The 27,559-nt window shown below is 45.9% G+C and overlaps 2 protein-coding genes across 7 annotated transcripts in view; one reads left to right on the top strand and one right to left on the bottom strand.

The window, feature by feature from the left end:
• SLC25A17 (solute carrier family 25 member 17) overlaps window positions 1-6,684 on the bottom strand; it is a 388,899-nt gene extending 382,215 nt beyond the window's left edge. For all 6 annotated transcript variants that reach the window (XM_044300759.1, XM_044300763.1, XM_044300764.1 and 3 more), the window contains exon 1: window positions 6,525-6,684. In XM_044300759.1, coding sequence (XP_044156694.1) covers window positions 6,525-6,578 — 54 coding nt within the window. In that variant the 5' untranslated portion in view covers window positions 6,579-6,684. The remainder of the gene's footprint in view (window positions 1-6,524) is intronic.
• A 78-nt stretch (window positions 6,685-6,762) lies between these two features.
• Window positions 6,763-27,559, top strand: part of FHIT (fragile histidine triad diadenosine triphosphatase) — a 147,232-nt gene continuing 126,435 nt past the window's right edge. The window contains exon 1 of the mRNA XM_044301577.1: window positions 6,763-6,855. The gene's annotated coding sequence lies outside the window, so the exon portion shown is untranslated. The remainder of the gene's footprint in view (window positions 6,856-27,559) is intronic.

Genomic DNA, 27,559 nt, shown 5'->3' with positions numbered 1-27,559 from the left:
AAGGCGTGTGACTTTCAAGCCTCTGTTCTGACCCTGAAACTGAACAAAGTCGTGGGTTTTCCTAAAGTCCTTCGTAGACTCTAAATATGTGCAGACACACCTTCTCACATCTAGAGTATGAAAGGACTCTTCCCCCTCATTCTTCAGGTTTTGACAAAAGGAGGGGAGAACTATTTCCTGAGATTTATGGAATACAGAAACTACTTTGGGTAGGAATGCAGGATCCGGTTTGAACAATTCTATCCTCTAGAATTTGGGTATATGGCGGGGAAGATGACAAAGCGGATAGTTCTCCAACTCCTCTGGCGGATGTAATGGCCACTAACAATACAGTTTTATAGGATAGCACCTGGACTTTGAGAGTGCTAGGTTTAAGCTTTTTGTTAAGGCCTTCCTGCAAGAAACTCAGAATTAAAGGGATTTTGGGCGAGCTCAAATCAAGGCCTGGGCCCGCAAACTGAAGGAAGGTCTACCATACTCTCAGATTTTGGAGGTGACCTTTTTCCTACTAGTCAGAAGAGTCCCAATCACTTTCTCGGATAAACCTCTGGACCTGAAGAATCGCCTTTCAAAATCTAGGCTGTCAGGTGCAGGTTCTTCACCTCCGGATGATGTAGAGGGCCCTGATATAGTAGGTCCTGCCTTCCTGGAAGTATCCAGGGATCCGCTATTGATAGTGTCCTCAACCAGGCAAACCAGACTCTTCTCTGCCAGAACGGTGCTATAAGGCTCACTGTTTCCTGCTCCCTCCTGATCTTCTGAATCACTTTGGGCAGTAGGCTGATGGGAGGAAACGCATAGACTAGATCCTTCCCCTTGCAAGCGCATCTGCGCCTATAGACTGATCTCCCCTGCTTAGAGAAAAGAATCGCATTTTTTGTTCTCTAACGAGGGGAATAGATCTATTGTGGGAGATTCCCATAGGGAAGGAAAGAAAGAAAAAGAAAGAAAGAAAAAGAAAGAAAGAAAGAAAGAAAGAAAGAAAGTCGGTGGTAATTATTAGGGGATCCTGCTTCAAACAATCTACTCCCTGACTCAGGTTGGGAGATTTCAGCCACCAAGTTAGGGACCGGGTTACTGACCCGGGATCACAATCTTGTGATCCAGGGATAGCAACCTCCCGCCCCAAATGGACAAAATGTGCAATTGAAGGACTTTGGACCCGAATTGGGTCCACCTCACAGCAGGAATGCAAGCCGTCATCAGACCGAGAACAGACATTGCTTTTCTTAGGGACACATTCTTGGTTCTGCTGAAAGACCTTATTTTCTGAATAGCTCTCCTTTGCTCTATCGGAATATAAGATTTCTGCGTCTGGGAATCTAGCAAGACGTGTAGGAAGATACATCTGGAGGTTGGAATCAGGGACGATTTGTCCCAACTTATCAACCAGCCGAGACTTAAGGTCCCCAGGACGTCCTGTATTTGAGATATTAACACCTCTGGGGATTGCCCTACCAAGAGAAGGTCGTCCAGGTATGAGATTATAATGATGTCTGATCTTCTTATCTCTACCATTAGTTTTGTGAAGAGCCTCTGCGCCTGCGATATCCCGAAGGGAAGTGCTCTGAACTGCAGATGGACAATCGACTCCCCCATCTTTACTGCTACCCTGAGGTATTTCTGAGATGACGGATGAATGGGGACGCGATAGTAAGCATCTTTTATATCTATTGAGGCTATCACGCAGTTGGGGAACAGATGAAGGACTGTGGAGGGAGATTGACTCCATCCTGAACTTTTGGTACGTCACATATTGGTTGAGGTTCTTCGAATTTATTATCAGTTGGAATGAACCGTTGGGGTTGGGTACCAAAAATAGGGTCGAATAGAAGCCCTCTCGTTGTTCGCTTTCTGGGACTGGTACAAGGAATGCTTTGGCCAGGAGGCTGTTTATTTCTTCCATAAGAGCCACCTGTTTTGGAGAACGTTTGTTTATGGATGTGATTTTTAATGTCCTGGATGGTAGCTTTTTGAAGTCTAGGCGGTAGCCTTCCTCTATAATACTCCTTAACCAGGTGCTTGCGGTGATATATTTGCCAGGCAGGAGAAAACGAAGAAAGACGACAGCCTACCTGGGGTCTGGCGTCATTGCTGAGAGGAATTCAAAGTCTGAGATCTGGATTTTAACAGCACACGTTTTGATTTATCTGATCTCTATTCTCTTCTTTTCCTTTGATCCCCAAAACAACTCTTTTCGCTATACCGAAATGGCTTCCCCTGTTTAGTAAAGGACGGCGCTTGAAATCCTTTTTTCTTATCCGATGTCTTATCGAAAACGGCATCTAAAGCTGACCCAAAACAAAAAATTTCCTTGACAAGGAAGGGCACATAGCTTAGACTTTGATGTCACATCACCCTTTCAACCATAGGGACCTTCTGGCTGAATTAGATAGAGCGGCCGCTCTAACAGATAGTCTCAGTCTCAGTGCATGAGCAGAGGCATCAGGAATAAAGTCTACTACTCTGGACATGTTTGGGATAGCTTCCAGAAGCTGATCCCTAGGAGTCTTATTCTCTAGATGAGACTCTAGTTCCTCCAACCAGACTTTTAATGACCTTGCCACTGAAGAAGTTGCTATATTTGGTTTGAAGGCCGACTGCCCTTTTGTCCATTGGATCCTTAAGAAATCCTAAGTCCTCAAACGGAAGAGCTGACTTTTTATTTATTTTTTCTACAGGGGCATCTACCCTGGGTACCTCCTGCCAACCTGATACTTGATCAAAGGGGTACTTTCTATTAACCACCCTAGGGATAAATAATTTTTTGTCTGGCTTTTCCCATCCACACTTAATCAGGTCTTTGATACAATCCTAAATGGGGAACACCCTAGACTTTTTGGGCTTCAGGCTTTCAAACATGAGTTCTGGTCTAGACCTGGACTCCTTTTCCTCATCCAGTTCCATTGTGGATCTAACTGCTTTCAATAGTAGATCAGTATCCTCCACTCTGAATAACGGCTTCCCTATCAAATCTTTAGAGGAGGAATCGGAGCTTGCAATGGCGCCCTCCTCCTCAGACTCAGAATCCAAAGTATCCTCCACTATTGTCTGAGCCTTCTTATGTCTGGATGAGCTAGGCAGGGATTTTTTATTTTTTTATATGTTCCACAGAAGAACGAACTTCCCTTTTAACTAACTCTTGGAAGTTTTGCAATAAAGATGGTGACTCCTCTGCTACGACCTTATCCAGACAAAGTTGGCAACATGTCTTAGGGTAGGATGGGGTCAATTTTTGCTTGCAAATTCCACACTCTTTAGCTCTTGTTTTGTGGGTAGCTTCCCTTGGGGCTTCTTTAACCTGCATTTAATACATAGCCCCAGTCTAATTCTGACCATAACAATAAACTCCCCAAAGGGAGATGGTGGGGGTTAACGCCTCTTACCCCCAGGAGTACCGTGCTGGATTCAGAATGCAGCTCCTGCCTGTCTGCGCGCAATTGAACTTCCCCTTCTTCCTGCATGATGCTGCTTCAAGGGGGCAATGGAGGGAAGATCTGGCCGTCCGGTCAAAAATCTGGCTTGCTGGCGTTTCCTTCTTCAAATAGGCCGCGCACGCCAGACATGTTTAGGCTCCTCCCCTTCCAAATGAGAGAAGATACTACTCCCCCCTCACGCCGAACTTCTCCGGCCTGGCAAGGGACAGTGAGGCAGCCCCAGACATCCCCCCCATGGCGCTGAAGAAGGAACGGCCGGGTTTCTCAGAGGCTCCTAGTGGAGACTTACGCCGACAGGTACCTCCAATAGGTTACAGCCTTTTAACCCTAGAGGTCCTGCAGCCCCAAAAAACAGACCTGAGAAGAACTCCTCCAGTCTTGGACAGGAAACAGGAAAGAACTGAGTGGTGGAAGGCAGTGGACCAATATAAAGATCTGGGAAGTTCCCGTTTCCTGTCCGGAAAGGGGAGGATCTCTCACAGGTGCTGTCATGGGGCGTAATGGAAATTAAAAGTGTAGTTCCAAAGGTAAAGGCCTCATGCACACGGCCATTGCCCGGCTATGCCCGTATTGTTTCCCGCAAACAGCAGGTCCACAATAAGCTGGCACTGGCCATGTCCTTACCACATCACGGATGCAGACTCATTCATTTGAATGGGTCCATAGTCCAGAAGGTGCAGTGCTTAACGGAGGCACGGAACCCCACAGAAGATTCTGTGGTTTTCTGTCTGTGCCTCCGCACCACAAAAAAAAAAAAAAAAATAAACAGAACATGTGATGCGGACAGATCACTGACCCATTCAAGTTGAGTCTGGATCCATTGTGGCAGTCGCAAGGATAGTGCTCATGCATTAAGGACCGCAGATTACAAGCAATGGCCAAGTAGTGAATAAAAACTGTGCTAAGACCGGTCACCTGATCCCAAAAAAATAATAATAAATTATAAAAAAAAATTAAATACATTTTTTTTAAATGGGCTTCAGAAAATGTAGACACAAAAACATGATTTTTCTCAAAAAAAAGCTTTTTATTATGTAAAACTGAAAAAAAAGAAAAAGAAAATTGATATATTCGGTATCCCTGCATCTGTAACTGCCTGCTCTATAAAAATATCAAAAAAAAGTTAAATAAAAGCTACGTCAAAACAACCATTTTTTGGTCACCTTGCCCCAAAAAGTGTAATATTGAATGATCAAAAAAATAATAAATAAAAATCATATGTACCCAAAAATAGTACTAATAAAAACCTCAGCTCTTCCCGCAAAAAACTGTAAGACTGTAGATAGAGGGATTACAATATTTTTAGGAAATACCTGCACGGGCTGATGTTCTAGGATGATTGCCTGGAGTCCAGGAGTACTATGTACACATACTATGCCAGTCCTGGTATCATCAGTCAGCCGCCTTAGGGATTTTTTTTTTCCCTTTCCCTCTTCTGATTTTTGGCCTAGGTCAGTGATGGCTAACCTTGGCACTTCAGCTGTGGTGAAACTACAGCATGCTCCATTTATTTCTATAGAGTTCTGGGAGCAGCCAAGCAAGGGGCGCATCTTGGGAGCTGTAGTTATACCACAGCTGGAGTGCCAAGGTTAGCCATCACTGGCCTAGGTCCTATATTAGACACTAGATTCCCAAGGCTTTTGGGATCTGTATATAGCAGATATATTGGCTTTGGGCTAACAGGGTGGGCACCCGTATATGTGGGAAGAATATAATTTGTATAATAATTTGGAAGGGATTGTATGAGATTACACAATCTCATGTAGACTTAGACTTTGCAACTAGACAACAGTTTAGATGTGTGTGAAGAAAATCCACATAAAACCTGCTCAAAAAAAGCACAAGTATAAATCTGCACTATTTATTGCATTTTTTATGCCACTTTTGGTGTGGATCTGATGCAGATTTTCAACAGATCTCATCCTTCCATTGAAAAGGGTAAAATTCGCAGCCCTACAAAAAAATAGAGAATGTGATATTCTGTTTTGCGGACAAGGACAGGCATTGTTACAATGGCTCTGTAAAAAAACCACACACACACGCACATCATCTATATTTTTTTGCGGATCTGCATTTTGCATACCGCAAAATACTTACTTTTGCGTGAGTGTAGCCTTAGGCTAGGGCTACACGGCAGCAATAAGTCACGCAACACATAGGGCACAACTACACTGCAACATGTGTCGAATCTTGGAAGGATTCTTTGCTACTGTCGTGTCGCAGTGTGACACCATAGACTATCATTATTAAAATTGTTGCACGACACATGTCGCCGTGTATCCCTAGCCTTAGGGCTCATGCACACAACCGAATGCCCTCCAAGACATACGGTCCGTGAGCAGGCCATTTGTCCCTGAGCGGCACACGTACATTGTGCGCACCGGGAGCGCACAGCATCATAGGTTACTATGGTGCTGTGCGCATTGGACCGTGTGTCACAGAGGGCATACGGTCGTGTGCATGAGCCCTTACGCTGTGGTTTTTCCAAACGAAATCCACACCGCATGCAGACTCCCTAACACATATGGTCATAAATAAATGATAGGAGTGAATTTTTATTTTTATTTTTTTTAAGTAAAACATAATTATTATTATAAAATTTGGCATTGCTGTAGTACACCAATTTTAAACTGTGGGTCAGTACAATAACAGCAATTACAAATTGTTAGTTTTTTTATACTTATACAAAATAAAATGATGTTTTTTGCACATTGAAAGATCCTCTTCATTTTTATTTTTCTATCATGTTAGCTGTTTTTTTTTTTTTTTTTTTGCAGCACACCAATTTAGTTTTTTAGAATGAAGGACGTTTTAAGGGAAAGGAGGATTTATTTCTTTTTGGAACTTCTATACAGCAAAGTTATCTCCACAGAAGTGGCCATACATGTGCACCACCACTCCTTTTTATCACAGGGGTCTCAGTGACCCCCTAATGTTGTGGAACCCCCACTGACCGTACCTTTAGTGCCAGTACTGGGACTGTGTGACAGGTAAGCGATGGTGCTAATAGGACAACGCCTTTAATATAACCCCTTGCAACAAACAACATTATAGAAGTCCCAAATCTAAGAAAACGATTGGACTTACTACCGCTCCAGACACCGCGTGGACTAAGCTCTCGTAGGACAGAATGGAATTCATGGCAGGCTTCAGATCAACCACTGTCCGGACGTAATTATCTCCCTCTTCCTTCACTACTAGGTTTCTAATCTGCTGCGGTTGTGCTTCACTCCATGCGCCTTAAGGACCTCGTGATGTCACAGGGTCACGTGACAAGCTAAAAATCACGTGGGTTTGAATCTTGTTTTTTCAAGTCACCGCTTAAGTTCGGGGTTCTAGGGGCTGTGTTCCAAGCCTCGTTTTAAAAGCTCGGGAAAGTCAGTACTTCGTTATACCGGGATTTTCAGGGAAGGACAGGGTGAGCATTGCAATCGTGTCTGTCGTTCATGCAGACAATTTCTAGCACGTACCATATGGCAGAAGTATTGCGTGTTTTTTGGCTGTGTAGCTTGTACAGGTGACGCACATAGAAATATCGAGGTGCGCACGTTTGTAGTCTAGGTACCCTGCTTACAACCTGAGGATTTCCTCAGTCACCCTTGGTGTAAACCAGGGTTTCTCAACTCCCGTCCTTGGGACCCACCTATCAGTTGTAGTGTCCCTCTCAAGTAACTGTGGGCCCCGCAAACGTATCTTAAGTATTAATGTCATGTGATATGCCTATATTTTATCTCCTGTCATATTCTTTGTCACAATGTGATTTTTACATGCAAATATTCTTTATACAGGCCTAGTTGGGGTGCACTACACTTGTTTCACCACTAGATAGAGCAGTGTCAGTGTGTATGTATAGCTAAGGGCTCTTTCACACTTGCGTTGTTCTGTTCCGGCATAGAGTTCCGTCGTCGGGGCTCTATGCCGGAAGAATCCTGATCAGGATTATCCCCATGCATTCTGAATGGAGAGAAATCCGTTCAGGATGTCTTCAGTTCCGGACCAGAACGTTTTTTGGCCGGAGAAAATACCGCAGCATGCTGCTCTTTTTGCTCCGGCCAAAAATCCTGAACACTTGCCGCAAGGCCGGATCCGGAATTAATGCCCATTGAAAGGCATTAATCCGGATCCGGCCTTAAGCTAAACGTCGTTTCGGCGCATTGCCAGTTCCGACGTTTAGCTTTTTCTGAATGGTTACCATGGCTGCCGGGACGCTAAAGTCCTGGCAGCCATGGTAAAGTGTAGTGGGGAGCGGGGGAGCAGCATACTTACCGTCTTTGCGGCTCCCGGGGTGCTTCAGAGTGACGTCAGGGCGCCCCACGCGCATGGATGACGTAATCGCATGGACATGTCATCCATGCGCATGGGGCGCTCTGACGTCATTCTGGAGCGCCCCGGGAGCCCCATGGACCGTAAGTATACTGCTCCCCACTACTACTATGGCAACCAGGACTTTAATAGCGTCCTGGCTGCCATAGTAACACTGAACGCATTTTGAAGACTGATCAGTCTTCAAATGCTTTCAGTTCACTTGCGTTTTTCCGGATCCGGCGTGTAATTCCGGCAAATGGAGTACACGACGGATCCGGACAACGCAAGTGTGAAAGAGCCCTTAGGCTACTTTCACACTGCCGTTTCTGGGTCTGCCTGTGAGATCCCTTTCAAGGCTCTCACAAACTGCCCCAAACGGATCAGTTTAGCCCCAATGCATTCTGAATGGATAAGGATCAGTTCAGTTCCGCCTCCATTCCGCTCTGGAGGTGGACACCAAAACGCTGCTTGCAGCGTTTTGGTGTCCGCTTGGCAATGCAGAGCCAAACGGATCTGTCCTGACTTACAATGTAAGTCAAGACGGATCCGTTTACATTGACACAATATGGTGCAATTGTAAACGGATCCGTCCCCCATTGACTTTCAATGTACGTCAGGACGGATCCATTTGACTTAGACTTTTTTGGGATAGAGTAATGCAGATGGATCCGTTCTGAACGGATACCAGCGTTTGCATTTTAGGTGCGGATCCGTCTGCGCAGATACCAGACGGATCCGCATCTAAACGCAGGTGTGAAAGTAGTCTTAGCTCAGACCTAAGTTAGGCTGTGCAAAACTGTGCAGTTGTTGTGTGCTGTTCTGTGTAGTGCCGTTCAGTTCAGTTCAGTTCCTGGTTGAGGTAAATCCAAACCAGTGCAGATGAGCTCAGGTAAATCCAAGTGAGAGTTCAGTTGAATGCAGTTCTCTCATGAGCCTACAAGAAAGCAACAGCCATGTAGCTTAATATCTGGAGGGAGGCCCCTTCCTAGCCTCTCTACTCTGTCCCTGTCATCTCCCTAGCCCAGGGTTAAGGCCTACAAGTATTCTTCCTAGAGGTGAGCAATCCACTACTATAAATCATTCTTCCAGGGTGACCAATGTCTAAACTGTATGCAGCCGAGTATTTAAGGAATTATCGTGTTTTTGCAAGACAAAGGATTAGCAAGATAGTCATTACATGATGACTTATTAGTAGGGGTGCACCGAAATGAAAATTCTGGTCCGAAACCGAAAATTCAGGATACCCCTTGACCGAAACCGAAACCGAAACTGCCTTTTTGCCCAAATACTTTTAAAAGACCCCCCACCCCATAACAGTGCCATCCACAGACCCCCCCACCTCATAACAGTGCCATCCACAGACCCCCCCACCTCATAACAGTGCCATCCACAGACCCCCACCCACCCCATAACAGTGCCATCCACAGACCCCCACCCACCCCATAACAGTGCCATCCACAGACCCCCACCCACCCCATAACAGTGCCATCCACAGACCCCCACCCACCCCATAACAGTGCCATCCACAGACCCCCACCCCATAACAGTGCCATCCACAGCCCCCATTGTACAATTAATAGATTAATAGAAAATAGCGGGGAGGGACTGGGAGGAGGAGCTGGGGGCCGGTGCGTTCACTGTGCTCCGGCCCCCAGCTCCAGTAGTTATAAAATGTTGTACAATTAATAAGCATTCTATTCATGAGGCCCCCTCTGCAGTATTACATTCAATACAGCCACATCATACTCACAGGGCTGTCATCTTAATGCTGGCCGGCCGGGCAGAGGAGCTGCAGCGTCACAACTGACGTCATGTGCCCGGCCTACTTTCTGAATGAAGGAGGCGGCGCAGGCATGTGACGTCAGTCGTGACGCTGCCGCTCGTCTGCCCGGCCGGCCAGCACAGCCCTGTGAGTAGGATGTGGCTGTATTGAATGTAATACTGCAGAGGGGGCCTCATGAATAGAATGCTTATTAATTGTACAACATTTTATAACTACTGGAGCTGGGGGCCGGAGCACAGTGAACGCACCGGCCCCCAGCTCCTCCTCCCAGTCCCTCCCCGCTATTTCCGGCCGATATGTAAAAATATCGGCAGAAACAGATTAGGTGCATTCTCGGCCGATATCTTCGGCCGCCGAAATTTCAGTGCACCCCTACTTATTAGGCACCTTTTGTAGTAGGTGTAGGAGAAGCTTGAAGCATTTACATCTCCAGTTCAGATCCTGAGGACAGTTAGGCCAACTGTCAGAACAACATTGGAATAGAAGTTTCAGGATTCAGAAAAGCACTTTTAATCAAGGATTAGAATCAGGTCGGAGTTGTTACCAGTGTAAGACGTTCATTATTACCAGCCTAGTCTGAGCAGTAGTTTTCTTATGTATTACAAGAGCCTGTACTTCATTGAGGATTTGCGTTTCCCTTTCCCCATATGCATGGGAGATTGTGCTTAATGCCGGATTGTATCAAGAGACTGTTGTAATGCCATTGGATGTATTGTTATCAAGAGTCATCATCAGTAAAGTGCCATTTGGAGTTTCCCTCTGCTTGCCTCAGACTCAGTTCCTCTATTAACACTACAGTAAATGGTTGTACCTCCATACAAAGGGTACTGGCGTCACGACTACAAGGGACCTTGCCACTGGCACATTAATACAGACCACCAAGGGCACCTCAAACCACCATCTGGCCTGTGTCCATTACACCAGAGTGTGCCCCAGAGAATCTTTGTGCCATTCTCCTTTTCACTTATGCGAACCTGCCCAGGGACGACATAACCGTGAGTAACCAGAACTGTATTTACCTTGGCCCACCTATTGCTCACACTGTGACCTCACACATAATTCCCCTGCAAGGTCTGGCATACCACACAGTCATGTTTTAAGGATTTCCTTAGTATTGAGCTATAATTAGTATCAATGCATCAGGACTTACCACAGGTATTGATTCTGTGGGATATTCTTAAATCCTGACCGGTAGGTGGGTCCTGAGGACTGGAATTGAGAAACGCACTGAGGCGGGCCCAGATGTACTAATCCTAAAGGTGGCGGATGCCCAGGATGTGTCACAGGGCGCAGCCTGGAGGACAGATCTATGGTGGGGATAGACGCCTATCTGTTGCTTGGTTTTCTTTGAAACAGAATTTTATGGCAGAATTGTGTCTCAGTTTTGGAGCAAAATGATACCGCTTAGGCCCTGCCCCCTTTTTGGTGAAGCTCCACTCTTTGTCAAATGCCAGAAAATAGTGTAGAAACTCTCAATGTGACAATTTGTGCGCTTGAGGCCTCATGCACACAACAGTTTTTTTTCACGGTCCGCAAAAACGGGGTCCGTGGGTCCGTAATCCGTGACCGTTTTTTCGTCCGTGGGTCTTCCTTGATTTTTGGAGGATCCACGGACATGAAAAAAAAGTCGTTTTGGCGTCCGCCTGGCCGTGCGGAGCCAAACGGATCCGTCCTGAATTACAATGCAAGTCAATGGGGACGGATCCATTTGACGTTGACACAATATGGTGCAATTGCAAACGGATCCGTCCCCTTTGACTCTCAATGTAAAGTCAGGAGTCCCTTTACTTTCACACTTGTGTTCATAATGCAGACGGTGGCTCCGTTCAGAGCGGATCAGTCTGCATTATATTGTTAAAACATGTGTAAGTAGCCTCAGACGGATCCGTCCAGACTTTACATTGAAAGTCAATGGGGGACGGATCCGTTTGAAAATTGAGCCACAGTGTGTCATCTTCAAACGGATCCGTCCCCATTGACTTACATTATAAGTCTGGACGGATCCGCTTGCCTCCGCACGGCCAGGCGGACACCCGAACATAACTTGAAGCGTCCCCATCACCATGGGAACGCCTCTACGTTAGAATATACTGTCGGATATGAGCTACATCGTGAAACTCATTTCCGACAGTATACTCTAACACAGAGGCGCTCCCATGGTGATGGGGACGCTTCAGGTCAGAATATACTGAAAAACTGTGTACATGACTGTCCCCTGCTGCCTGGCAGCACCCGATCTCTTACAGGGGGCCGTGATCAGCTCAATTAACTCCTCAGGTGCCGCACCTGAAGGGGTTAATTGTACTATCATATCCCCCTGTAAGAGATCAGGGCTGCCAGGCAGCAGGGGGCAGACCCCCCCCCCCCCCAGTTTGAATATCGTTGGTGGCACAGTGTGCGCCCCACATCGCCCCCCCCCCCTCCCTCCCTCTATTGTAATAAATCGTTGGTGGCACAGTGTGCGCCCACCATCCCCCCCCCCCCTCCCTCCCTCTATTGTAATAAATCGTTGGTGGCACAGTGTGCGCCCGCCATCGCCCCCCCCTCCCTCCCTCTATTGTAATAAATCGTTGGTGGCACAGTGTGCGCCCACCATCGCCCCCCTCCCCCTCTATAGCAGTAACAACATTGGTGGCAGTGTGCGGCCTCCCATCTCCCCCCCCCCCCCCAGCGGAGTTCCGATCGGAGTCCCAGTTTAATCGCTGGGGCTCCGATCGGTAACCATGGCAACCAGGAAGCTACTGCATCCCTGGTTGCCATGGTTACTTAGCAATAGTACAATTGTAGAAGATTCATACTTACCTGCTTGCTGCTGCGATGTCTGTGACCGGCCGGGAGCTCCACCTACTGGTAAGTGAAAGGTCTGTGCGGCGCATTGCTAAAGAACTGTCACTTACCAGTAGGAGGAGCTCCCGGCCGGTCACAGACATCGCAGCAGCAAGCAGGTAAGTATGAATCTTCTACTGTTGTACTATTGCTAAGTAACCATGGCAACCAGGGCTGCAGTAGCTTCCTGGTTGCCATGGTTACCGATCGGAGCCCCAGCGATTAAACTGGGACTCCGATCGGAACTCCGCTGCCACCAATGATGGGGGAGGGGGGGGAAATGGGAGGCCGCACACTGTGCCACCAATGGTTGTTACTACTATAGAGAGAGGGGGGGCCGATGGTGGGCGCACACTGTGCCACCAACGATTTTTAACTATAGAGGGAGGAAGGGGGGGGGGCGATGGTGGGCGCACACTGTGCCACCAACGATATTCAAACTGGGGAGGGGGGGGGTCTGCCCCCTGCTGCCTGGCAGCCCTGATCTCTTACAGGGGAATATGATAGTACAATTAACCCCTTTAGGTGCCGCTTGAGGCACAAAAATGTAGACTGGATCAACTATATTTACTATAATCAACAAAGGTTTGCAAACTACACCAGGGATGCGTTACAGGGTGTAGCAGAACAGCTAAAGGCAGATTCCATTATGACATTTCAAAACCGCATGGTACTCGATATGATACTTGCAGAAAGAGGTGGTGTCTGTAAGGTATTGACGGACCCCTCATCATGCTGCACGTTCATACCCAGCAACACCGGCCCTAATGGTAAGGTCACATTGGCAATAAAGAAACTCAAGGATTTATCAATCGAGCTCAAAAGAAACTCAGTATTTTGGCTGGTTCACTACATGGAAACAGGCACTTGTACAGTTGGGAATCATTATCCTGGTAATTATTATAGTAATAGCCTTAGTTGCAACATGTATCATACCATGTGTACGGAAACTGATAATGAAAGGAGTATCAAATATGTCATTTTATGAGACTCTGCTGCCTAATCCTGAAGACAACTCACATGAAGGATATAGAAAATATCTGGCGGTATACAGGGAAAAGGGCGAGGGCAAGAACCATATTATCTAAGAAATTTGGTTCTAAGAGGGGATTGAAGGCAAATGTGACTCCATGTTGTCTTCTCTATGATGTACAGAATTGTTATAATATCTCACCTACGCACTTTACAAGAGACGCAAGTTTTGTAGCAATCTGACACTTCTATGTGCAAAAAATTTTTGGGCAATGAGTGACTAGTTATATCCAATAGTATACAGGTTTATCCAGCCAGTCATACTACATATTTAGTGAGTATAGTGTTTTATGTTAGCAGATTTCGACAGGCTGTGCACTCAAAATCCATGCATCATTGGGTTAGTGAGATGCATTTCATTTGTGCCTGGCAGCCCTGATCTCTTACAGGGGAATATGATAGTACAATTAACCCCTTTAGGTGCCGCACCTGAAGGGGTTAATTGTGCTATCATATCCCCCTGTAAGAGATCGGGTGGTGCCAGGCAGCAGGGGGCAGTCTTGTACAAAGTTTGCAGTGTATTCTAACTAGAAGCGTCCCCATCACCATGGGAACGCTTCTGTGTTAGAATATACTGTCGGAAATGAGTTTTCACGAAGTGAAAACTTAGATCAGAAAAAGCTTTTATGCAGACGGATCTTCGGATCCGTCTGTATGAAAGCAACCTACGGCCACGGATCACGGACATGGATGCCAATCTTGTGTGCATCCGTGTTCTTTCACGGACCCATTGACTTGAATGGGTCCGTGAACCGTTGTCCGTCTAAAAAATAGGACAGGTCATATTTTTTTGACGGACAGGATATACGGATCACGGCCTCGGCTTTTTTTTTTTTTTTTCCACGGACCCATTGAAAGTCAATGGGTCCGCGAAAAAAAAACGGCATAACGGCCACGGATGCACACAACGGTCGTGTGCATGAGGCCTTAGACAGATTTTTGATACAGACACATTAGTAAATCTGGGCATGAAGGTATGTTCATACTGCTAAAAGTGTGATTAAATAGGCTGCTATAATGACTAAATTCTGTAAGGGCACATGGAAACGCACTGACCCGAACGCACTGTGTGATAGTGATTTATTTCTGTATGCAGTTATTTTGTACTGTACTTGCATATTGATGGATGTACAGTACAACAAACCGAGGGTCAGATAGGAGCTCATTGAACCATAAATCACTACGTGGCAGTGAATTCAGATCAGGACCCGATGTCACAGCCTGTGTTTTTCAGACTGCGCACAGGCATTTGCATGTTTGTTGATGCAGTAACTACATGCAGTCAGCCACATGCAGTTTTTTCATGCATGACTACCGTGTAGATAATACAGCGCAGTTAAGTACAAATTAAATGCATCTCACTAACCCAATGATGCATGGATTTTGAGTGCACAGCCTGTCGAAATCTGCTAACATAAAACACTATACTCACTAAATATGTAGTATGACTGGCTGGATAAACCTGTATACTATTGGATATAACTAGTCACTCATTGCCGAAATTTTTTTTGCACATAGAAGTGTCAGATTGCTACAAAACTTGCGTCTCTTGTAAAGTGCGTAGGTGAGATATTATAACAATTCTGTACATCATAGAGAAGACAACATGGAGTCACATTTGCCTTCAATCCCCTCTTAGAACCAAATTTCTTAGATAATATGGTTCTTGCCCTCGCCCTTTTCCCTGTATACCGCCAGATATTTTCTATATCCTTCATGTGAGTTGTCTTCAGGATTAGGCAGCAGAGTCTCATAAAATGACATATTTGATACTCCTTTCATTATCAGTTTCCGTACACATGGTATGATACATGTTGCAACTAAGGCTATTACTATAATAATTACCAGGATAATGATTCCCAACTGTACAAGTGCCTGTTTCCATGTAGTGAACCAGCCAAAATACTGAGTTTCTTTTGAGCTCGATTGATAAATCCTTGAGTTTCTTTATTGCCAGTGTGACCTTACCATTAGGGCCGGTGTTGCTGGGTATGAACGTGCAGCATGATGAGGGGTCCGTCAATACCTTACAGACACCACCTCTTTCTGCAAGTATCATATCGAGTACCATGCGGTTTTGAAATGTCATAATGGAATCTGCCTTTAGCTGTTCTGCTACACCCTGTAACGCATCCCTGGTGTAGTTTGCAAACCTTTGTTGATTATAGTAAATATAGTTGATCCAGTCTACATTTTTGTTGATTATGTGGGGAATTATGGATTCAAATCCTGCTGCCATCTGACCTCTGGCCTTGAATTCATAAGGGACCCCGATTGCATCAATATACACGTGTGGGTCGAAGCTACATTTTGGGAGGGCACGACGGTTGCGTATATGTGTATTGGTGTCTTTTTCCTTTTCAGTGAAGATGTGTATGTTAATGATGGCTTTAGCAAGAGCACATTCACCTTTCCAGAAACCCTCTAGTCTAGATCTTATCTTTCCATCCTCACAGATCCAATATACATCTCCAATCGAGTATACTTGATTTCTGTGTGAGGGAGGTATCTGTTTCACTGTAAGTTGCACAGTATCCTTCAGTCAAATTACCCAGGGATCTTCCTTGATCTCCCCCTCTGTGGCAGGTAGATAGAGATATATATATATATATATATATATATATATATATATATATATATATATATATCTCTATCTATCGCTGCACCAGGGCGGGGAGTTTTTATGAGGAGTGGGTATTCTTCACATGTAGACTGGTTACTAGATAAATTTGAGAATAATTGCAAAAAAACATTCCTCAACACTAGAGGACAATATTAAGGGCACAGTACCTAGGTGAGGCTTAGCTGTCCCACATATATAACAATTACTTATGTCCATTCTTATAGTGGTTGCAGTATCTTGTGGAAGGACTGCACTTCATTATGCTGCATAAACAGAAGGAGTAAGTTGCAACATGAATACTGGAGGAATTGTACCAGAAGGTAGTGATTCCACCTTTCTGAGTTATAGCAACTTCAGCTTTGTTATCCTCCGGCAGAGTCATTAGGATCGTCAGTAACCCCACAGTCCAAGTGGACCATCTGTGCCATCTTCCAGAATTGAGGGAGTGCATCCTGGTGGAGGTCAGAGCTGTCTGCTCCCGTTAGTGCCTTACTTTGTCCTTTTCCGAGGTCAGGACTGTCTGTCCCAGTTAGTACCTTACTTTGTCCTTTTGGGGTGCCTCCTTTGCCAGTTTTACTCTGGTGGCGTGGACCCAGGTAGTTACTTCTTCTGTAAGTACAGCTGTGCGGGTCACGGCTACAACTGTAGTCGGTGGTCCGTAGGTGAAGTCTCCTGCAAATTTTCCTTTCTTTAATTTCTTTATCAGCACGATATCTCCCACTTGGAATGGGTGAGTTGGTTCCTGTGGAATACAATCAATTTTTTTTCTTAATTTCACTTAGGGTTTTAATCAATCTGGTTACATTGGTGTTTGGGTTGTTCCTCAAACATGTGATACACCTTCCCACATAATCTGACACTAACTGTTTAATGCCTGTAATATAGAAATTCTGTGCTAGCAGCATGTGTGTTTGAATGCTGTGTCCTACTCCATGAAAATGTGCAATGAACAGAGGGGAGCTGTATTGTGGTATGTATGTTTCCCCCTCTTTGCAGAATAATCCTGTCCTAGGATTCTTCTGCAAGATTGGATAGCACCAATTGGCCATTTCATCGTCAGTAGCTGAGGACTGGAGATCCACACGCATCTGAGTTAACTCAAGTGAAGGAGGTACTAATTTCACCATCTGCAATGTGGCCTGGGCCATCAGTGCAGCCTTCTTGGCCTCCGCGTCTGCCAGGGCATTGCCTTGGGACACATGATCTTTACCACCAGTATGCGCCCTGCAGTGGACAATTGCAATCTGTCAGGGAAATCTTATGACTTCTAAAAGTTGTATGACAAGTTGTGAATGTGAGATATGCTTACCATCAGCTGCAATGAATCGTCTCCTTTGCCAAATGACCCCGTGGTCCCAGACCACTTCATGTGCGTACCTGCTGTCAGTGTAAACGGTGACTGGCTTGCCTTAATGTAGTATGCATGCTCTCGTGAGTGAAATTCTTTCTGCTGCTTGTGCAGATTGGTATGTGATCGGTCTGGCTTCCAGGACAATATGTGTGTCATGTTGTATGGCATGTATACAATCATGTGCCTCTGTCAAGTGATCCTCAGGTCTTTTAAGTCCTAATAGGGCATTCAAGATACATGCTGGACCTGAGGTGTGTGTTGCATATTTGATTTGGAGGGAGGGATTGCTGATGAGTAGAATCTCCCATCTAGATAGTCTTTGTGCAGACATGTGCTGTGTGTGTATGCCTTTGAGAAGGCCTACTACAGGGATCAGCAACCGTCGGCACTCCAGCTGTTGTGAAACTACAATTCCCAGCATGCTCTATTCATTTCTATGAGAGTTCTGAGAAGAGCAGAGCAAGTATGCATGCTGGGAGTTGTAGTTTCACACCACCTGGAGTGCCGGAGGTTGCTCACCCCTGGCCTACTACATCATGTGTGGTGTACAGGATAGTCTCATGTCTCATTGTGAGTGGCGTTGCAAGCTCAACCATCACAGCACAGGCTGCAAGAGATCTCAGACAGGCCGGCATTCCTTGGACGGATGCCAAAACCACCTTTGAGAAAAAAACACAAGGACGTAACTTGCCTCCGTGATATTGTGTCATTACACCCGCCATGGTTTTACAATTTTGTCGAGCATATATGTGGAATGTGAGTTTGTAGTCGGGGAGGCCCAAACCTGGACTTGTCATTAAAGAACATTTCAAATAATCAAATGCATTAAACATTTCCTCAGACCACCTGTTTAGATCTGGCATGTCTGCCAGAGTGGCTTGTCTCATTACATTGTCATAGTAGGAGCAATCAGGAATCCATTGTCTGCAGTAGTTTATCATACCAAGGAAAGATAAAATTTCTTTCTTGGTGTGCGGGGTGACCAGGCCCGCAATCAGACTGGACTCTTTCTGTACTGATTCTCCTTTCTCCCTTTGTGAGAACAAAGCCCAAGTATTCAACTTGCTTTTTACATCATTGCATTTTCTTGCGTGACACCTTGTGTCCACATTCAGACAACCATTTCAACAAAGATAAAACATCTGTTACATTGGCCTCCTCTGACATACTACACAATAACAAATAATCGACGTATTGCAAGAGTACAGAACCGTGGGGGGGGGGGGGGGTGCCATGGTTTTAAACTGGCTTAGAGGACAATGCTGTACACTACAGGTGAATCAGCATATCCCTGGTGCATCCTGGTGAGTTGACATCCCTCAAAGGAAAAAGCAAAAAGGGAGTCTGGTCTCCTTCTCAACCGGAATAGAGAAGAAAGCATTTTTCAAGTCTATCACGCTGAAACAGACAGCATCTGCAGTAAATGGCTGACAGCAACTGAGAAATGTGTCGGCTGTCTCTGTTTACTCACGTGTTTGCTCCTAAACGTTTGTAACTATGTGTGGGGGTCTGTATCTTCCTGATCTCAAAGCATCCCGCTACCTCCTTCTCATATAAATGTTTCTCAAAGTCTTGTATTTTGTCTGAGGTCCATGAGAAAACATGCTGCTTTACAATGAGATGAGGAAGGAGACTGTCACTATTTGCAGCCTTCAGTCCCTGGTTGGGAGGGGGAAACTCGCACTTAGATTTTCCCCCACTCACAGTAAGAAAATGCATCAAATGACAGAGTGATAATATTACAGTGAGATATGTTCTTACACTTGCCACCAGAACAATAGCTCTCACACAAACAGATTAATCATAACACTTAACACTGTATCTTATACTCTAAATATAGGTATGTGTCAAACCAAGGTAGGTCAGTCTCCCTGAGACTGTTAAAGTAAATGGATCTCCCGGAGAATCTATGGTGTGTCCCTGACACAAAACTTACGGAATGGATCTTAAAATCCTATGATGTGTCCCTGACACAAAACAAATCTCCCTGAGATTTTTTTTTCATGCATGGCACTCCAAGTGCCGGCTTTATTCATGAAAGTACTCCAAGTACTTATTATAAACTCCCGAGGCCAGATTTATCATGACTCTGACAGCTCACTCCACTTTCACATATGGCTAAAGTCAGTTTTAGCCAAGTCAGATTTATGAACGGCCCTTTAAGACTGTAATAAATGTGGTTTGACGGTAGCAGTTTATCCGTCAGTAAGCAGCTTTACAAAAGTCGCACATCATTACGAAAAAGTTGCACGTCTTTACAAAAAAGTCGCTTGTTCTATTATAAAGTCTCATAAGATAAGCATGGTCCTCACTAGAGTGAAATTGCGCAACTTTTTGCGACTTTTTTGCGACTTTTTAAATAGTCTCGATAGTAAATCTGTCTAGAGAATTATTTACATAAGAAAACACGGCCACTTTCAGAAAACTGGCGAGCATAGTGCAGAGCAGTTTTAGTGATTGCGCAAAAATTTGCGACTTTTTCACTCCATTATTCTGACTTGAGCTAATGATAAATCTGGCCCCCGGAGTTTATTTTTAAGGCTTAACAATGTATCCCGGATACAGAATAAAAACTCACAGGTAGAGATGGGGCCAGTGCCCTCGGACCGTGCAGTGGACAAAAGGGATGTCTCTCTTACCGGACATGAGGATGGCCTTCTCTAACCCAGATGGAGCCCCCAAACTGAAAGGATTCGGACCTTTCTGGACCTCTACGACATCCTTGGTTTGAGGCACTGACGTCAGGAGAGATGTTTCTCAGTTGGCAATAACAGACACAAAGGCAGTCACTGAGAAACACTCTCTAATTTTATTATGCCATTGCTTGGCCTCATATAGGCAGCAGAAAAGCTTGCACAACAACAGCGTTAAACAAATCATAAATGATAAACATTGACGCCCACACAGATAGTACTGGAACATCCCTTTTATAACAATGTACGCGGTTGTGCAGAATGACCCTGAATGAGACAGAACATTTGTTCTAATTCTGGGAGATTCCCAGAATCTGTCCTGAGACAGATAAGTGAACCTAACTCACAGTGGGGTGGGGAGAGATATTATAACAATTCTGTACATCATCATAGAGAAGACAACATGGAGTAACATTTGCCTTCAGCAACCTGGTGAGGTTGCATCATGGAGGTCCAGGCGTCTAACAAGCAGGAGACTTGCTCAAACTCCCCCGTCCAGGCCCCTGTAAGTAGCTTCTTTATGGGCTTAAGCAGGGGTTTATGGGAAACTAAACTACGACACTAAAAATAGTCTCTATTCCGTTTCCCCCTAGACCACAAAAGAGTCAAGGCACAAATCTCATGGAGACCTGAAAAAGAAGTGAAGAAAGTGTGCAACCTGCTAAACAAGGCTTCTGGGGCCATATAAAAAACCTTTATGTCCAGAATGCCTTTCCAAAATTCTTAAGGACGAGCGGTCATCTCTACTCTTGGATTTGAGAGCTATTGTTATAGAGGAGGTACAGACGGCAACCTCAGGCCAGAACCCAGACTCAGTACCATCCCCCCCCCCCCCCTCCAAAAGAACCAGGATCCAGTTAGACTCTGAGGAAGAGGGATTATGTGGTTCAGATGAAATGGAAGATGAGGGCTCAGTGTCCTATCCTCAGGAAGAACAGAGAAGATAATTATTTTCGTCCGTGGATCTAGACCCCCTACTCACTGCTATAAGACAAACCATGGCTATTGAGGAGGGACAGGCGCGATCCGTTGAGGACAATATATTTGGCGGCCTAAAAGTCAGGAAAAGAAAGGTCTTCTCGGTAAATAAAAACTTAAAAGACCTCATTACAGAAGAATCGGCAGATGGAGAAAATAAACTCTTCATTCCCAGATAATTTAAAAACTGGGAATGAAGAGTAGATGTCCAAGTGGCCAAAGTAGTGGAAAAAAAAGTAGATGTCCAAGTGGCCAAAGTAGTGGAAAAAAAACCTCAATCCCGTTTGAAGATTCGTCGCAGCTAAGGGAGTAGATGGAAGTTGAATGGTTTACTGAAAATAATCCTGGGAGTCAGGGTGTCACGGACGGTGTACAGGAAACAAGACAAAGCAACATGCATATGACTCACTGGATCCAAAGCTAAGGAACCAAGGGAAGACCCCTGCACAAGACCTAGCACTTTCCCTGGCTGTTCAGCCTATGCAAAGATCCCAGAGGTGGATGGTTGCATATCCACGTACCTCGACTATATAACCCCCTGAACACCCAAAAATAGTGATGGGACACGACCACCGGCTCCCTACACCAGACACAGAGGGAGTCAGGGTCACCTGGGATCCAGCAAACAGAAAATAACAGTTGAAAGTACAGCACTTAACTTTAGTAGCAGACTGGGAAATGGGATCCGCATGCACACACACTCCAGGAAGAAATATAAGCCGCCCAGTAATGCATCATGGGGAGGAATTTAAAGGGAAGCAGTCAGTCCAACTACATGACAGCTGAGAGAGGCTAACGAGATGAGGAACTGAACAGCACAACAAAGAAAGCTCAAGGACGAGGTTCTGAAAGGCTTCTGTCAGAGCTTCTCAGCTGTCTGGTTGTGACAGTACCCCTCCCTCTACGAGTGGACTCCGGACACTCAGAACCCACCTTCTCAGGATGGGACCTATGGAAAGCCCTGATGAGACGAGAGGCCTTAATGTCCGTCACTGGGACCCACATCCTCTCCTCAGGACCATAACCCTCCCAATGAACAAGGTACTGAAGAGAACCGCGGACAAGATGAGAATCCACAATCCTAGAGACCTGAAATTCAAGATTCCCATCAACTATAATCGGAGGAGGAGGCAAAGGCGAGGGTACAATGGGTTGAACATAAGGTTTCAATAAGGACTTATGAAAAACATTATGGATCTTCCAAGTCTGAGGAAGATCAAGACGGTAGGCAACAGGATTGATGACAGACAGGATTTTGTAAGGCCCAATAAACCTAGGACCCAACTTCCAGGAGGGAACCTTCAATTTGATATTCTTGGTAGACAACCACACCAGATCACCAACATTCAGGTCCGGACAAAATCTGCCACACGCCTATATCTCTCACTCATTCTCTTTAGATTATCCTGAATCTTTTGCCAAATAGATGACAGACGAGGAGAATCTGTCCTCATCAGGTAAACCAGAAGACCCCTCTCCCGAGAAAGTCCCAAACTGCGGATGAAACCCATATGCACCAAAAAAAACGTATCAGAGGACTCCTGACGACGGTTATTTAAAGCAAACTCGGCAAGGGACAAAAAAGAACATCAATCCTCTTGATTCTCCGCCACAAAACAGCGCAGATATGTCTCCAGATTCTGATTGACGCGCTCTGTCTGGCCATTCGTCTGCGGGTGGAAAGCAGAAGAGAATGACAACCGAACCCCCAAGCGAGAACAGAAAGCCTTCCAGAATCTGGAAACAAACTGCGTGCCCCTATCAGAGACTATGTCTGAAGGAATACCGTGCAATTTGACAATGTGATCAATAAATGCCTGCGCCAGCGTCTTAGCATTAGGCAAACCAGGAAAAGGGATGAAATGCACCATTTTGCTAAAATGGTCCACCACCACCAGAATCACTGTCTTCCCCGAGGAACGAGGCAGGTCCGTTATGAAGTCCATGGACAGATGTGTCCAAGGACGGGAAGGAATGGGTAAGGGAAGGAGAGGACCTGATGGCCGTGAATGAGGGACTTTGGCACGAGCGCAAGTCTCGCAGGCTGCCACAAAACCCTCAACCGAATTACGAAGCGCAGGCCACCAGAATCTCGAGCAATGAGATCCAGTGTGGCTCTTGCCCCCGGGTGCCCAGCAAGGACCGTATCATGGTGTTCCTTAAAAATCTTGTGTCTTAAAGCGAGAGGCACAAACAACCTCCCAGGAGGACAAAGATCAGGAGCCTCTGACTGCGCTGCCTGCACCTCTGCCTCCAATTCAGAAAAAAGAGCAGAGACCACTACACCTTCAGCCAAAATGGGAACCGGGTCTTCAAAATTCCCGCCTCCCGGAAAACAACGTGACAGGGCATCTGCCTTCACATTCCTAACTCCAGGGCGGAACGTGACAACAAAATTAAATTTTGAAAAGAACAAAGACCATCTGGCCTGTCTCGGGTTCAGACGCTTGGCTGACTCCAAGTAGGCCAGATTTTTATGGTCAGTAAACACGGTAATGGGGTGTCTGGCTCCCTCCAGCCAATGGCGCCATTCCTCAAAAGCTAATTTGATGGCCAACAATTCCCTATCTCCCACATCGTAATTTCTCTCTGCGTAGGAGAGTTTTTTCGAGAAAAAGGCACACGGTCGCCATTTGGCAGGAGAGGAACCCTGAGACAAGACCGCACCCGCACCACACCCACCTTAGAAGCATCAACCTCAACTATGAAGGGTAAAGAAATATCAGGTTGCATCAAGAGCGGAAGCAAAACTCTCCTTGATATTAGAAAAAGCCTTACGCGCCTCTACCGACCAAGAAGAAACATTTACCCCCTTTCTGGTCATATCAGTGAGTGGTTTAACAATAGAGGAATAATTCAAAATAAACTTCCTGTAATAATTGGCAAAGCCCAAAAAAACGCATCAGCGCCTTCTGATTCTCAGGAAGCTCCCACTCAAGCACAGCGCGGACCTTCTCGGGGTCTATGCGAAAACCAGAAGCGGAGAGAAGAAACCCCAGAAATTGAATTTCTGGAACCGCAAACACACATTTTTCCAGTTTCACATATAATTTATTCTCCCGCAGAATGAGCAAGACCTGACTTAAATGTTCCTTTATGAGTTTTGAAATCGGGAGAAAAAATCAAAATGTCATCCAAATACACTAATACAAATTTTCCCATCAAATGATAAAAAATGCTGTTCACGAAATGCTGAAAAACGGCTGGGGCATTCATCAAACCAAAAGGCATAACCAAATTTTCAAAGTGGCCCTCAGGGGTATTGAAGGCCGTCTTCCATTCGTCCCCTTCTCTGACCCTGACCAGGTTGTATGCCCCTCTTAGATCTAATTTGGAAAAGACTTTAGCCCCAACAACCTGGTTAAACAGGTCCGGGATTAGAGGAAGCGGATAAGGGTCATGAATAGTGATACTGTTCAGCTCCCTGAAATCCAGACAAGGTCTTAACCATCTTTTTTCTTAACAAAGAAAAAACCAGCGGCAACAGGTGACTTCGAGGGTCGTATGTGTCCTTTTCTCAGACTCTCAGAGATATAAGCACGCATAGCGATCCTCTCAGGTTGGGAAAGATTGTATAAACGAGATTTAGGCAGCTTGGCGCCTGGGATGAGATTAATAGGGCAATCGTACTCCCTGTGCGGGGGCAAATCCTGAACTCCACTCTCAGAGAAGACATCCGAAAATTCAGAGAGAAAAGATGGTACAGTCTTAATAGCAACCTCAGAAACAGATGTCGTGAGGCAATTCTCTCTGCAAAAGTCACTCCAACCATTTATTTGCCTTGCTTGCCAATTAATGGTGGGATTATGTTTAGTGAGCCAGGGTAGCCTCAACACTAGAGGAGTAGGCAAACCGCTAAGGACGAAACATGACACATCCTCAACATGAGCATCACTCACAATTAAACGGATATTGTGAACTATGCCCTTTAATGATTTCTGAGAAAGTGGAGCGGAATCAATAGCAAAAACAGGAATATCCTTTCCCAAAGTGCACACCTGGAAACCATGAGTTATTGCAAATTGACTATCAATGAGATTGACCGCTGCTCCACTATCCACAAAAATCTCACAAAAAATATTCTTGCTCTCTAGCGCTACCCTAGCAGGCAGGACAAAACAGGAACTACAAGCAAACGGAAAACCTTCAATTTCCGCCTCAACCCTGCCAATAGTAACAGACGGAACATTTTTTAAAGATTTTTTTCCTGTTAGTTTCTTTATTACTCCCAGAAAACTGCCTGAATCTCCTAGAGGGACAAACATTTGCCAAATGATTTATACCTCCACAACAAAAACAAACCCTCCCATGCGAGCTGAATCTTCTATTGTCAGAAGCAATCAACCCCAGCTGCATGGGCTTCTGCTCAGAAGGGGCCGACAGCGACCGAGAGCCCTGCGCACAGAAAGCTGCACTGTCCTGGGACTGAGTATGACGGGAAGGAGATATCTCTCCTCTCTCTCTCTAAGGCCCCATGCACACGGCCGTGTGCGGGCCGTGGAACCGCGGCCTGGATCCCTCCTGAGAGCAGGAGCGCACGGCGTCACTGGTTGCTATGACGCCGTGCGCTCCCTGCTGCCGCCGCAATACAGTGATACACTGGTATGATCTATACCAGTGTATTACTGTACTGTGCCGGCAGCAGGGAGCGCACGGCGTCATAGCAACCAGTGACGCCGTGCGCTCCTGCTCTCAGGAGGGATCCAGGCCGCGGTTCCACAGCCGTGTGCATGGGGCCTAAGACGCCTGTCAATATGAACGGCCTGAGACATAGCAGAGTCCAAGGAAATTGAAAGGCAAATGCATCTTTCAATCCCCCTGAAAGACCATGGTAAAATTGACTTCGGAGTGAAGCATCATTCCAACCAGTATCAGCTGCCCATCTCCGAAATTCTGAGCAGTATATCTCTGCGGATTGTTTCCCCTGACATAATAGACGTAGTCTAGACTCAGCCAGAGCAATACGATCCGGATCATCATATATCTGACCCAGGGCTAAAAATAATTCATCCACTGAACGGAGAGGCCGTGCCCCCTCCGGCAGCGAAAAGGCCCAAGACTGAGCGTTACCCCTGAGCAGCGATATATTGATCCCCACCCTCCGTTTCTCATCACCAGAGGAATGGGGAAGAAGACGAAAATGGAGTTTGCAAGCCTCTCTAAAACGCACACAATTCTCACTACCCCCGGAGAACGTATCCGGGAGCTAGATCTTAGGCTCAGAACAAACTCCATGAACGCAAGCTGAACCGGTCACTTGAAGCTGAGAAAAAGTCTTATGGAGATCAGCTACCTCCAATGAAAGACCCTGGAAGCGTTCAGCCAAAAGTGAAACCGGATCCATGCTTGAGACGGTTTTGGCTGCTTATAATGTCACGGACGGTGTACAGGAAACAAGACAAAGCAACATGCATATATGACTCACTGGATCCAAAGCTATGGAACCAAGGGGAGACCCCTGCACAAGACCTAGCACTTTCCCTGGCTGCTCAGCCTATGCAAAGATCCCAGAGGTTGATGGTTGCATATCCACGTACCTCGACTATATAACCCCTGAACACCCTATAATAGTGAGGGGACACAACCACCGGCTCCCTACACCAGACACGGAGGGAGTCAGGGTCACCTGGGATCCAGCAAACAGAAAATAACAGATGAAAGTACAGCACTTAACTTTAGTAGCAGACTGGGAAATGGGATCCGCATGCACACACACTCCAGGAAGAAATATAAGCCGCCCAGTAATGCATCATGGGGAGGAATTTAAAGGGAAGCAATCAGTCCAACTACATGACAGCTGAGAGAGGCTAACAAGATGAGGAACTGAACAGCACAACAAAGAAAACTCAAGGACGAGGTTCTGAAAGGCTTCCGTCAGAGCTTCTCAGCTGTCTGGTTGTTGCACAGGGGCGGCTGAAATTAATACTAACATCTCTGCCACTTTAGCTTCCAGAGCCTTAGTCCTATGGATAAATCAGCTGGAGAATCGCCTCAGGGCTAAGACATCCAGGGAAGAGATCCTAGAGTCACTCCCTTTGCTAAAGATGGCCCAAGTTTCCTGGCTGATGCCTCAGCGGACTCTATTAGATTCGCAGCTAAGTCGCAGTCACAGACTAACAGTGCTAAACGTGCTTAAAGAGGACCTTTTCACTAGAATAAAACATCTAAACTAACTATACAGACATAAAGAGTGGCACCCAGGGATCTCTCTGCACTTACTGTTATACCTGGGCGCCGCTCCGTTCTCCCGTTATAGCCTCCGGTATCTTCATAGTTAGGCTCCACCCAGGGGAACCTGCCGGCATCTCATTCTCCCATCCTGTAGCGCTGGCCAATCGCAGCGCTCAGCTCATAGCCTGAGAGAAAAAAAAGCCTCTCGGGCTATGAGCTGAGCGCTGCGATTGGCCAGTGCTACAGCATGGGAGAATGAGACGCCGGCAGGTTCCCCTAGGTGGAGCCTAGCTATGAAGATACCGGAGGCTATAATGAGAGAACGGAGTGGCGCCCAGGTATAACAGTAAGTGCAGGGAG

Source organism: Bufo gargarizans, chromosome 7 (assembly GCF_014858855.1).
Source record: "Bufo gargarizans isolate SCDJY-AF-19 chromosome 7, ASM1485885v1, whole genome shotgun sequence".
In the NCBI taxonomy this organism is placed as follows: Eukaryota; Metazoa; Chordata; class Amphibia; order Anura; family Bufonidae; genus Bufo; species Bufo gargarizans.
Note: the sequence above shows the minus strand (reverse complement) of the source record. Positions and strands in the feature narration are given on the sequence as shown.